This window comes from Xenopus laevis, chromosome 6S (assembly GCF_017654675.1).
Source record: "Xenopus laevis strain J_2021 chromosome 6S, Xenopus_laevis_v10.1, whole genome shotgun sequence".
Taxonomy (NCBI): domain Eukaryota; kingdom Metazoa; phylum Chordata; class Amphibia; order Anura; family Pipidae; genus Xenopus; species Xenopus laevis.
Genome location: NC_054382.1, coordinates 17669025 through 17683497, shown reverse-complemented (window position 1 = coordinate 17683497; position 14473 = coordinate 17669025). Strand labels below are relative to the sequence as shown.

General features: G+C 43.1%; 1 protein-coding gene across 1 annotated transcript; it reads left to right on the top strand.

Annotated features, from left to right (window-relative positions):
• Nucleotides 1-448: 448 nt before the first annotated feature.
• Nucleotides 449-7913, top strand: bambi.S (BMP and activin membrane-bound inhibitor S homeolog). Its single transcript, NM_001094009.1, is given in 3 exon segments — nt 449-740; nt 5139-5429; nt 7116-7913. Coding segments are annotated over 3 exon segments (786 nt in total). The 5' UTR covers nt 449-664; the 3' UTR covers nt 7535-7913.
• The last annotated feature ends 6560 nt before the right edge of the window (nt 7914-14473 follow it).

Here is a 14473-nt window from a genome sequence, read left to right as displayed (position 1 = left end):
TTTGGCCAGTGTTGATAATGAGCCCCATTGCTTATAGCTATTTTTCCATTCACTTTCTTTCAAGTTCCCATAAAAAAACCTAATTGATGCAATTTTATACTTGTTTTTTCTTTGCTCTGAGCTGTAATTGTGTGCAGTAGGTTTGTGTTTGCTCTGCTGCTTTTATCTCCCCTTCTATCTGTGTGTCTGTCTCTGTCTGGATTCCTTTGTAGCCCTTATCAGTAACACAACAGCCTTGGGAAACATCACATCCCTATTGGCTGCGGGGGGACGCGCGCCACCTACAGGCACAAGAGCAGAAGCGCATGTGATAGTGAGAAGATTGACAGATAGGGAAGCTAATGAGGCGGCGTCTCGGGGCGTGGAGGCGGGGCCGGACTGGAGCAAGAGTGCAGGGGGGGAGAGTTCTTATTGTGCGCGCTGAGCCGCAGGCTGCTGAGTGTACGGGGCGACTCGGAGGGATTACAATAACTGCAGCTGCTGTCCGTATTGCTTTACGGTGGAGTTTAGGAAACATCAGGGGTTATTTCCTTCCAAGGGCGATTTGTTGCCCCCCACCGAGGAAGGATTTGGCGCTTCTCTCCTGGGGATCTGGATAATAACGCGGGGCTGGATGGTGGCATCTCTCTGGCGCTGAACACGATCAAGGCTTGAAATCCTTTAAATGGATCGCCAGGCCAGTCTGATCTCTCTGTGGCTTCAGTTAGAGCTGTGGGCTATGGCCGCGCTGCTGAGCAAAGGTGAGACGCGCAACTCTAAGGTCTGCCCGGGGGGATGCTGGGACTTGTAGTCACTTGTAGGTAACTCGGTGCCACTGTAGCACTAGGGCTCTCCCGGGTTAATGACACATTCCCTGTTATTGTACCCGCGGCTTGTCGGGAAAGGGTCGCCCTGAGACTCGGGTGTCGCTCAGCTCAAGCCCAACTCGCTGCAAAGGCAAAGCCGGTGTCGGGAATGGAACATAGAAAGTCTATAGAAAGTGATGGGCCGGGGGAGTGAGTTGTGGCCCAGAGGTCGGGAGAGGAAACCGGACTGTCCTGTGATCTCTCTGTGTCTTAATTCACTCATTGTGTGTGTGGAACGATCTATGCGATTCTCTGTCTGCGACTTTCCTCTGCAACAATCTCAGGTTAACCCCTCGGACTGTGGCAGACTTTGCCAACTCTCATAGGAAGCCCCTACTTTGTCTGTGCCAGGGATTGTCTACTCTCATAGGAAGCCCCTAGTTTGTCTGTGCCCGGGTTTCCTACTCTCAGATTAACCTTCAGCCTGTGCCAGGGCTTGCCAACTCTCAAAGAAACTCCCAAATTTACCTGTGCCAGGGGTTGCCTTCTCTCAGCCTATGCCAGGGTTTGCTTACTCTCAGATTAACCTCTTGCACTGTGCCAGGGATTGTCTACTCTCAGATTAACCCTTTTACACTGTGCCAGGGTTTCCTACTCTCAGATTAACCCTTCTACACTGCCAGGGTTTGTCTACTCTCAGATTAGCCTTTAACCTCAACCAGGGTTTCCTACTCTCACATTAACCTTCAGCCTGTGCCCAGGGCTTGCCAACTCTCAAAGAAACTCCCAAGTTTACCTGTGCCAGGGTTTGCCTTCTCTCAGCCTATGCCAGGATTTGCTTACTCTCAAATTAACCACTTACACTGTGCCAGGGTTTCGTACTCTCAGATTAACCTCTTGCACTGTGCCAGGGTTTGCCTACTCTCAGCCTATGCCAGGATTTGCTTACTCTCAAATTAACCTCTTACTCTGTGCCAGGGTTTGCCTACTCACAGATTAACCTCTTACTTTGTGCCAGGGTTTGCCTACTCTCAGATTAACCCTTTCGACACTATGCCAGGGTTTCCTACTCTCCGATTATCCTCTCAGCCTGTGCCAGGGCTTGCCTACTCTCAGAGTAAACTCCTAGTTTGCCAGGGCTTGGCTGCATTAGAGGAAGATCTTCATGTGCCTGTGCCAGTATTTGCTGGTACCAGGATTCAGCTGATCTATGAACAGAGAACATTTTGTTATCTTGCTTGTAGGGATTATCCATCTGTTTCCTTTTACCAGGGTTTAGCTAGAATTGGTTCCGAACCCATTAGTTAATAAATGTCATGGTTGAGTTAGTTTGCTTTCCTGTGCCATCACTCATCCATGCTGGGCACAGGGTTTAATAGAGCCGGGAGTGAGTCTTCATCAGAAGGCAAGTTACCAGGGTTTGCCAGAAGTATCTTCAAACAGCACACGCTGCCAGCTGTGCCATCCATTCCCCTGTATATAGAGTTTTACAATAGAATTCAAGTTACTCCTAAAATTTCACACTTGGTGAATATAATAATAATAATAATAATAATGACACCAAATTTACTGCTAGAGTGAATTAGGGGGTGAGTGTCTTTTGGGATTGAGAGCTGCCTCTCTCTCTGTTTATTTACATTGGGCAGTGAATGGAGAGGGTAATTAGACCCAAATAGTCACTGTTGCTTCTGAATTCTGACTCCTGGCCTCATCAAGGAGTGGGGGGGGATGGGAGCGACTGAATCCGACGTGAGGTCTGACATACTGAAACTATGTGCCTGATAATGATATAATTAGGGGCTCACATACTTCTGGCTGCTCACGACTTCAAAAGACTTTTTTGTTTTTTTGGCCCGCAGTCTCCTGTAGCCATCTTGACTAGAAGCAGCATTTTTGCTTAATCGCTACATACAGTATAAAGAGAGGGAGGGGGGGGGGGTACAGGAACAGAAAGTCCATTGTTCACACAGTCAGAGTCCCAATACCCTTTTGGCCCTTTGCAAAACATTGGAAGGAACTTTATATAAATAAAACGGGGCAAATGTGAGAAGAAGAGGAGCCTGGGTGCTGCCTGGCAAATCAATGTTTCCTATTAACCCCCGGGAGCCTGATAAGCATGTTGTGTGTCAATACAGTTACTATAAACCTCTTCTTTTAGGGTTCTTTCCCGTCCTGCTGGTCGTTTAACCCCTTAATTGCCAGGACAGGCCTCTGCCTCCCCTCCCAGCTCCACTTATTAAACGCAAGTATAATGGATATACCATTAAACATAAGACTTGATTTGCACTCTCCTTTTTATGGGTAAAGTCGAAAAACCCCCAGAAGCAATTTGGCCTGTGAAAGCTGAAGGAGATCTGGTCAGTGCTAATTCGATGCCTCCTGCTCCCGCGCCTCTGTCATTTGGCTCCCATTAAGGAGACTATTAGGAGGGGAGCACAGCCTGGAGCATTCATGTGAAAGCTGATCACAAGGTGCAGTGTATCCACCCCTGTCTATTGTGTACGTTCTATTGCCTTCGAGATGCTGCAAAATCGTTGCATTTATTGCGATCCCACGTTAGGGGTATTTTGGGAAGAAGTCAGGGAATCCCTTATGCAGTGAGAATTCCATTGGTGTTGCCAATGGGTAAATCCAAATAAAGTGATTAGTCCCTTTAAATCGTTGGACGGGGTGTGAAGGGGTGCTTTTAATCACCCCCCAGCTTCTACTAATTTCTTTATAAAGAAATCCAAGAGTTGCAACCTATATGATAGATCTGAACTACAATTCCCAGCAGCCTCCACATTGAAGGGTGCACCCCCAGTTTTTTGTTTTTTTTTACACCCATGTCCGGAAAGGGCCCCGGGCTCACGTCTCCAAACACACACACATTAAATGAGCTTTCAAAGGCTGAGTTCTTGCATTAGAGAAGTTATGTTAATTAAAGGCTTTATGCAGAAGAACATGCATTTCAGTTCACATCAGATGGAAGGGGCCCGGCTAGGGAGAGTTCTATGAAGGAAACCTTTTATCGCTTCCCTTTCATTTTTCTCTCTCTGAGGTTTCCTGAAAGGTTTTTTTTTTTCTTCTTTTTACTGAGCTGCACTATTGGATTTTAAGTCTAAATATTTCCCCTTTTGACCACATTGTAGATTGCGTGCAGGCTGCAGGAAGAAGCATCCGTCTTGCAGTCTGACCATTTTTATGACTTTCCATTTCAGCCGAGAGGGATTGACTTTGGCTGACACACGCCTGATTGTGCATGGCACTTTTCTAAAGGGGAACTGATGGAAATATGCGGACGCCGAGTCAATGCACGTGGCCGTTGTAGCACTGCAACTCCCAGCATTCCAGCTCAGCTGTAGTAGTTGAAGGTTGCAGGGGTTAGACGTTTAGTAACAACATTTGGTAGCAACAGTAAGCGAATCAGCCTGGTTATTATACTTTTATATAGCACCAAAACGCTCTGCTGCACTTTATAGCGGTTATACGTCACTCCTATCATCCCCTGTCTTAGTGGAGCTTAGTTCTAAAAAAGGGAAAGAGATGTAAAGAAATTCCGTTTTTTGCATAAGGCAGAATCTGTCCCATTTTGCACTGCTGCTCCTGTCTCTTGAAACGGCTTTACAGAATTCCGTCTTGTGTGCGTCGTCACTATGTTGTATTTAAAGAAGAAGGAACAATAGCTAGAACTCCATTTTTATTAGTATGCTTTACCATACCTGAGTAAACCGCTCTAGACTCTGTCTCTGTTTGTTTAGGATAGCAGCTGCCATCTTAGCTTGGTGTGACCTCACTTCCTGCCTAAGTCTCTCCCTGCTCTCATAGCTCAGAAGGAGATAGGAGCAAACTGAGCATGCTCAAGCCCTAGCCCTGGAAGTTTATGCTGAAAACAGGAAGTCTGATACAGAAGCCCATGAGTACACAATAGAAGGAAAGAAATGAAGTGTTTCTTTTGACAGAGGACTCAGAGCAGCATTACTTTAAGGGTTTAGTGGTGTATTTATATAGACCTTTCTGATCAAGCTTACTGAGTTTTAACCTTTCCTTCTCCTTTAAAGTCAGAACCAGCCAGGCAGAGAATAGAAAGGGATACAAACAATAAATAAATAATAAATCTGTAGCATATATGCAAAATGTATCCTTTTATCCTATATGGTCCCCCTTGCAGGAGAGGGGGGTTACATATCTGCTGTAAACCCATTCCCAAGTTCCTACATGTCATAATGCTGCGTTGTACCGAGGAAGAGATAATTATTACTGTGTCTATGAACAACAACAACAATCCAGGGAGGCACCGTGTAACACTGTATTTAAAGGGGATGTATACATTCATGTATTTATATGTCTTGTTTTCTTTCTTTGCACCTTTAGGGGAAATCAGATGCTACTGTGACGCTCCGCAATGTGTTGCAACTGGCTACATGTGCAAGTCGGAACTCAACGCCTGCTTTACCAAGCTCCTTTACCCGCAGAACTCAAACTCTCCTCTCACCCACGGGTGCCTGGACTCCCTCGGTAGCACCACAGAGCCGTGCAAGGCAAGCGCAGAGCACAATCACACGGTGGCGGTGCCGACGCTCAGATTGGAGTGCTGTCACGAAGATATGTGCAATTACAGAGGTCTGCACGATGTTCTGTCTCATCCAAAGGGTGATCCATCAGGTAAGGGAAGCTCTCTTCCAACCCAGAACCTTTCCCTTGATCTATAGACTTCTAGCTGCCAAGGCCCAGTGTGTCTGCTATTGATTTTGTTGTTAATGTAATTAGAGATACCATTGGGAAAAGCATGGTTAGAGTCAAAGATGTGTTTCTGTTGGGTAGCTTTGATGTCTGTCTGAAAGCTTGGCTCCTGTCTGGCTTTTAGTGCCCGTTACCAGAATTTCTTTCCAGCCTTTGGAGGAATGTTCCATTTTCTCTGGGCTGACATTGTGCCGCTGGAGCGCCATCGACTGGATGGGTTTCATTTCATGTTCTCTTTGGCACTTTATAAACTGTAGGTGATTGTTTAATCCGGTGCTTTCCTTGTGCCTCGCCCATCACCAATTGCATTGTTAGTTTAGAAACAGAACATGTAATAGACTGTCACCGTGATACTAAATATTCTTGTAGTACGTTAAAGGGGAACTATCACAAAACTGAAAATTTAATATAAGCTTCCTCATACTGAAGTAAGAAACTTTCTAAGGAATTAAAAATCCTGCATTGTTTCTGAAATAATCAAGTTTATCTTCAATGATCCTCACTCTGTTTCTCTTCATTCTGTCTTAAAGGAGAAGGAAAGTCTTCTTCCACTTGAGGGTGCCAAATGTTAGGCACCCCCAAGTGATTGTATTTACTTACCTGAAACCCCAGGCCGGTGCTCATATCAGCAGAAAACTCCATGGATCGATCCTCTTCCGGCTCCTTCTTTCTTCTCGCGGCTGTGCATGTGCAGTAGAGCAGAAAACCGAATTTTAACTAAAAAGACGGCTATTTTGTTCAACTGCGCATGCGTTTGCCCCTGGAATTTAAAGAAAGAAGAAACCGGAAGAGTATTGCTCCGTGGTGCTCACTGGTATAACCCCGGGCCGGTGCAGTTTTCTGCTGATAGGAGCACCAGCAAGCGGAAGAAGACTTTCATTCTCCTTTAATGCAGCAGTTGGGTGTCCGATTAAATGATCCAGTATATCTTATAGGGGTAAAGCAGATGTATTAGAGCTCACTCAAATAACTGATTCCAGTACAAACAAAATCTAAAAAAATAACTGCTTTTTGCACAAATCCTGCATGTAGAGAGACATGATGTCTGGTGATTTTAATAGAGTGAGCTCTAATACATCTTCTAGGCAAAAGGAGCTCCTCTTTAAGATATATTGGATCATTCATCTGACATCCAACTCCTGAATAAAGCCAAATTGAGGAGAAGCAGGTGCTGAGAGAGGAATAGTGAAGATAAACTATAAAAAGATATTGCACTGCAGCTCCTAGCAGATTAAGGTTTTATAATAAGCGCAGGTGTAGTAAAGGTTTGTATTGAAGTATAAAGGCAACACCTATGACAATGGGGTCTTTTAAGATATATCTCCCCCATGATGTAATATCCCTAGCACTGCAGACGATATTTGAGTTCCATGGTTATTGAACCACTGATCTAGAAAGTCAATGCAGGAGATGGCTGGCCCAGCAAAGAGTTGACATTTAATTTGGCTAGTTGGGGCCTAAAGAGATGAGTGAGGGTGGGCAATAAAGGAGGCAAATTCGTAGAGGCCTCATTGGTGCATTATAAAGCGCATTTATACTGTATAAATGTTTTGGATAACTTGCATTCTTTGAAGCTGAAAACCTAAATCTTTTGTCTTTTGTTGGCAGGTCCAGGGGGCAGGCACCAACACGATAACACAAGGAGCCTCATCACAAAGGTCCACGAATTGACGTCATCTAAAGAACTGTGGTTCCGGGCAGCGGTCATAGCTGTGCCCATAGCTGGTGGACTGATCCTGGTGCTCCTTATAATGCTTGCACTTCGGATGTTGCGCAGTGAAAACAAAAGACTGAAAGATCAGAGGGAACAGATGCTGTCGCGGCTTCACTACAGCTTTCACGGGCACCATTCAAAAAAGGGCCAGATGGCCAAATTAGACTTGGAGTGTATGGTGCCAGTGTCTGGCCATGAAAACTGCTGCCTGACCTGTGACAAACTGAGGCACACGGACCTTAGCAATGACAAATTCATCTCATTGGTCCATTGGGGGATGTACAGCGGACACGGCAAGCTGGAATTTGTATGACCGCCTTCCCAACACAATGGTCCAGTAGGGGGGTCTTCTGGATCCTGCTGGATGGGAGCACTTTATCTTATTTTCTTTTTAAACAAAACAAACTGATCCTAAGGAGGACGAAAAATGGGATCTTTGCACAGCAAATATTTAATGTTTCCTGTGTGGGGGTCCAAAAATGTCATATTTGCACAAAAAAAGAGCAATGGACTCTCTTTTTATTTGCTTAACATTGAAAAATGTAGAAGCTGTACACACTGTCACAATGTGTTTTAGTTTTAGGGAGCTAATATTGCTATTGAAATAAACTGTACAAAGTGTACAAGTTCCTATATATGTCTATTGTATAGAAGTTTTTTTTTGTTTTTTAAATATATATTTTTGTCTGAAACATGATGCAAACGTTTGGTGACTTATTCAGAAGACGCAATTGCTTCCAGTGGATGAATTTTTTTGGGTTATCCGAGTGTAATGAAGGTCTATGGCACCTGGGGAGAATTTACAAAATAGCTGCCTCCCATAGAGATAAATGACAGTTGTCTGAAAGTGGCGCTGCTAAACAGAACCTGGTACATGAGCTATTTGGCAGACAAGGGCCAGTGCTGCTGTATTTATCATTTCATTTAAAGGGATTCTGTCATGGGAAAAAACATTTTTTTCAAAATGAATCGGTTAATAGTGCTGCTCCAGCAGAATTCTGCACTGAAATCCATTTCTCAAAAGAGCAAACAGATTTTTTTTATATTCTATTTTGAAATCTGACATGGGGCTAGACATTTTGTCAATTTGCCAGCTGCCCCAAGTCATGTGACTTGTGCTCTGATAAACTTCAATCACTCTTTACTGCTGTACTGCAAGTTGGAGTGATATCACCCCCCTCCCTTTTCCCCCCCAGCAGCCAAACAAAAGAACAATGGGAAGGTAACCAGATAGCAGCTCCATAACACAAGATAACAGCTGCCTGGTAGATATACTGTAAGAACAACACTCAATAGTAAAAACCGATGTCCCACTGAGACACATTCAGTTACATTGAGAAGGAAAAACAGCAGCCTGCCAGAAAGCATTTCTCTCCTAAAGTGCAGGCACAAGTCACATGACCAGGGGCAGCTGGGAAATTGACAAAATGTCTACCCCCATGTCAGATTTCAAAATTCAATATAAAAAAATCTGTTTGCTCTTTTGAGAAATGGATTTCAGTGCAGAATTCTGCTGGAGTAGCACTATTAACTGACGCGTTTCGAAAAAAACATTTTTTCCGATGACAGGATCCCTTTAAGGAGAGGCGTTTGGGGTATTTCTGCGCATGTTGCTATATATTTTGTGAAAATATGCCTCTTGTTAGAGAAGCCTAGTTGTACTCCTTAATGGAAAACTATTTGGGGTGTTATTACGATGAGGTACAGGTATGGGATCTGTTATCCAGAATGCTCTGGACCTGGGTTTTTCCAGAAAATGGCTCTTTCCATAATTTGGATCTTCATACATTAAGGAGGTTATTTACTAAACTCCGGTCTGGCTTTTTTGGGCAAAACTAAAATTATACTTTTTTAAACTCAAATTTTTCCAGTTTTATTAAAGTCCGATGCAGCAAAAAGCCCGAATCTAAAATTCCTCCATCTCAGACCTGTGATGTTGTGTAGAAGTCAAGGCAGAACTCCTTTTTTTTTTTTTTTTTTTTTTAAAGTTTCTGCGCTGGAATTAGCCTGAAAATCCGACCTTTTCGGGCAAAAATCCGAAAAATTCTGACTTTTCGGGGAAAATCCGGAAAAAACTGAACGATTCTGGGAAAAAAAAAAACTGGAAAAATGTACAATTTGGGATTTTGCTCGATTTTTATCTAGTGTTTACCCTAACTGATTAAATTGAGCTTTTTTTTAATAATAAATAAGGTCAAGTCGTGGATTCTAGTTTGGCCGCACTTTTTTATTAAAAAAAAAAACCCAGAAAAACTATGATTATGATAACGCTCTTAGTCTATTAGAAAATCATTTAAACGTTAAATAAATAATAATAAGCTGGTTTTGCTTTCAATAAGGGTTACATTATACATGATCCAACCGAAGATTTAATTACTGTTTTATCATTACAGAGAAAAAATTAAATAATTTTTTTAAATTTAGATTGATTATAATGTAGTCTATGGGAGCCATTCCGTAATTCGGAGCTTTCTGGATAATGGGTTTCCGGATAACAGATCCCATACCTGTATCTCATTAAGAGTGATGGGGGTCCTTTATCACTTGCGGGAAATCACAGGTGACATTGAACTATATTGGTGTTCTAAGGGAAAATTCGGCCTATAAAGACACCCAAGGGGTTCCTCCTTTAGGACAGGTCTGTATATAAATTAGGCCCTGGACATTGTGGCATGAATATAGTTTAATATAGTTAATACCACTATCTCACAAATGCTATTATCACATTTTATACCAAAGTACTTTCTAATAACCCCCTTTCTATATGTTAGGGATCTAAGCCTATGGGTTGGAACCCAAAGAAGAGGCGACATGCTCTTTTGGGGGGGGGGGGTCTCCATGATCCCCTTGTATATTGACATGTTTCTTCCTACAATATGAAATAATTTAGATGGGGTCACATGACTGGCTTTACACCAAGTTGAGGGTCCAAATCTGATTTGCCATATTAAATAAGTGGTGGACAAAAAAGTCTGACTTCAAGGAGTAATAAAATGAATTAAATGTTTAGAAAAAAAAAAGTTTTTAATGGAGTACTCGGCCATAGTTGCAGGTAAATCAGACTTGCTGCTGCTAAAACCTACAAAAGGTACAGCCCTGAGCCTCTCTGATCCTTAAATGCCCTATTACACAGTGTAATACATTATCTGGGGTATTTAGGGATATAAAAGTCCTATTGGCACCTCCTTGTCACTTAAACTGAAGTCACGCCAACATTTAGAAAATCTGTGTTGCATAGTGATGGGCGAATTTATTCGGCAGGCGCGAATTTGCGCGATTTGCCGCCAGCGAATAAATTCGTACGCTGCGTCAAAAATGGACGTTTCACGAATTTCTTGGGAAAGAAAGCGAAACATCGCAAATTCGCCCATCACTAGTGTAACATATTTGGATTGGCTCGGCTTGTATCTTGGGTGGAATAGAGCAAAAGCTACATTACTTTGTACCCTGCTTTCAATTTGTACAGGTATAAAACCTGTTATCCTGAATGCTCGGGACCTGGAATTTTCCATATAACGGATCTTTCCGTGATTTGGATCTTCATAGTTTAAGTCTACTTAAAAATCATAAAAATATTAAATATTCCTAATTGGAAGCAAAACCAGCCTATTTAATTATATCTTAATTGGGGTCATGTACAGGCTACTGTTTTACTTTTGCAGACAAAATCTTTTAAAAATGTGGATTATCTGGATAAAAGGGCCTATCTGTAATTCAGAGCTTTCTGGATTATGGGTTTCTGGATAGCGGATCCCATACCTGTAGTAAGAATGAAAGCCCATCTGCTTTTAACAAGCCTTTCTGTTGTAATTACAGTGATTTGTTTGTCCATGCAAGTGCCCCACCCTGTGTGTCTTTGTGATGCAAAGTGCTCTAGTAAGGCTACTGTTGGAGAATTAGCAATATTTAGGGTGTATAAAGGCTGGTGCCTGTTTATTTGCCTGCTTTAATGCAAATATCAAAAATGGCCCCGAGGGGAAAAGTATGATGGATGATCTGTAACAGGGTGTCTGCTCCCAAGAGAAAAAGCTGATGTGGCAGAGGTTTGTGTGCTGACTGGGGTGTGATGGGGTTTAAAGTTCACAACAATCGTCATCAATTTTGGTTTAGAGGAAAAGAGCAGTTTTTGCAACCTTACAGGAGCCCAAGGCAGAGGAATGATACCTCTCACTCTCTGTAAACAAAACAAGGCAAAAAAGTGTTATTATTTGTTTAATTATGGTATTTCAGATCCAATTATTATGGGAGAACTTCAGTTTTTTTTTAATGGACCTGACCCAAATGGTTGCTGGAGTAGAGCTGCCACCATACAATGTATAATCAATGTATAATCAATGAGGGGAACTTTGGGGCAGAAAACGTACTATTAATACTGCTCAATACATTCCCCCCCCTCTCTCCAAAGTCAACGATGAGTCTATGATAATCCTCCAATGATAACTGTACCTGCTTTTTATATATCCGGCGCCTTGTTGTTTGTTTAGGAGATCATTTACTGAGGCACTGTGTATTCATATATGATAAGGAAACTTTGCACATTGTGTCATGTTCCCTGCTCTACACCCTCCTAAGAGGACTTGTGGTCTTGTTTTTTGGGGGGCCCATTCAGGGTCTGATTTGGGGAGAATGTATTATTTACTCCTGTGGATGCTCTTGCAAAAAAAAGTTCCTTGGAGCTAATTTTGGAATACATGGATCTATTTGTGCCATGTTCCTGGGGCTATGACTGATTCAGTAGTGTTGTCGGCAGGCTACCCGGAGGGGGGGGGCCCTGCAACAGTAGCCTGGTGGACCCCCCAGTTCGACCCTGCCAATGGAGCATTTCATTTGGGAAGTTTGTTGTTGCCTCTAAAGGGGACCATACATGAGTAGATCTGCTGGTTTTGTGAGGTTACCAAACAAACAGATCTTGCACCGATATGCCCACCTTGAGTGTATGATATTGGACTGATATCGGGCCCAACAATCGGATCTGGAGGCCAGGAATGCAGGCAGTGGGGTCAGGTGGGAATTGAAAGTCTGCCTCATTGATTTTCGGCCACATATAGATGGAGTAGCTTGTTGGGGGGTCCCATACACCATCTAATAAGCTGCCAACTTGGCCTGTCGGCAGCTTTTATCGGCTTAAGACCTTTAGTCTTCACTCTTTGATATATAATGCCAGAGTCGTGCAACCTATTGCTAGTGCAACCAACTGACTTGTGAACGTATTGCTCAGAATTTACATTGACCCTTTTTCATATCTTCCAGACACAAGTGAAGATAATTCCCAGTTTAATACAGTAGATGATTGTTTCACATGTCCTATGTCTGGCTTAAGGAGATGTAGGTCACACACTGACCACTGGACACCTATTGCCACGTGATGCTAGCTAAGCTGCCATCACCTAGTCCTTCTTCAACAACAATGTGGTTCAAACAAGGGTGGCCTAGTTTATTTTAAACCTAAAAAAATGCCCAACCAGTCTACTACCAACCTCACTAGATTCCTGGTGTTCACAATTGAAACTTTAACTTTACAAGGTTGACTTCGGGCAGAGTTCAACTTTAATATCATAGTATGTTAGCTGGCCTTCATTAAATCTCCTCTATAGCAATATGCCTGAAAGGGAAACATTTATCGCCTCAAAGAGCTACAAAGGCTTCTAAGAGGAGGCCTCATTCTTCCACATGTCATGCGTTTCGAGTCCCCTATTGTGTCACACAGAAGCCTAATGGTGGGGTTTGAAATGGAATTAGTCTTTCAGAAGAAAAGGTCACTCACCCTGATTGTTAAAGCCTTGTAGCAGTAGCATGATGTGCATTTAATGAGACTCTGATACTGAGCAAAATGTTTATGCTTGCGTAGCGTTCGTTCCATACATGTTTTAAGTAGAACAATTTGTGTGAGTGCTTAACCAATGAGGAATTCCGAGAAGAGAAAAATAAATACAATTTTGTTTTAACCCACACTGGAAGACATTGACTGGGTAGGATAAAAGACAAAGCAAAGTGTAGGCAAAGAAATAGTGGTGACCTCATGGGGATCAGCTTATTCACATTCAGTAAGGAATGGGTACAGGTACAGATGGTTTAGGGCAGGGGTAGGCAACCCGCGGCTCCAGAGCCTCATGTGGCTCTTCATCCTGCTTGCTGCGGCTCGGTCTTCAGGGCCGGATTTACATAGCAAGCGCCCCTAGGCTTGCTGTCATTCGTCGCCCTGTCCCCTTCTTTTTATTCAATAAATATTTTCATCATTGAGACCAGAGCAATGGGGATTGGCATATAGGAAATTTTATAAACTATCATATCTCCTGCGCCGCCCCAGTGTTTCTGAACCAATGTAGGTGTGGTTGGGCAGCATGCCGCCCCCTAAAATCCTGCCACCCTAGGCCCAGGCCTTGTGACCTCTCCACAAATCCGGGCCTGTTGGTCTTGCGGCTTTGCCTGTCACGTCATCTATACAGCCCTCGCACCTGCTGGTGGCTTCTTGAGTGTGCGACCGTGGTAAGATATCCGCGGTCACATATTCAGGAAGCCGCCAGCAGGTGCGAGGGCTGTATAGACGTCCCAGGAATGACAGGCAAGACCGAGCCGCAGTAAGATGATTCATCATGGTCCTTAGTGTGGTCACACACTCGAGACAAGAGAGGGAAGATCAGCATGGAGCTTCAGAAACAGAAGTCACATTAAACAGATGAGAACACTAGCATTTAATAGGGCTATTCAGTGTTTAATTCATTTCCTACACATACACACTGCACTTCTGTTTGTTGTATTCGGTTGTTTATAAGCTGTGTTATGTTTTGCGGCTCTAGACTACTTTTCTTTAGTAGAAGAGGGGGCAAAATGGCTCTTATGATAGTAAAGGTTGCTGACCCCTGGTTTAGTGTTATTGTAATGCTAGTGCATCTGAGGTCCTAGGTTAGGCAATGGGCAGATAGTTACCTTATGATTTTTGCCAGTGACAAGCCACCATTCCCCATGCAGTCCCACCTGCCTGATTCGCCTGAAAATATAGTCGGCTCTTGTTTGTGTGAATGGAGAAATAACCATTATCTGTTATTTTCTTTCAGTACAAACAAAATCTAACAAAATAACTGGCTTTTGCACAAATCCTGCATATAGAGAGACATGATGTCTGGTGATTTTAATAGAGTGAGCTCTAATAAATCTTCTAGGCAAAAGGAGCCCCCCTATAAAATATATTGGATCTAACTGTCAATGAATATCTGACACCCAACTGCTGCATGAAGACAGAATGAAGAGAAAC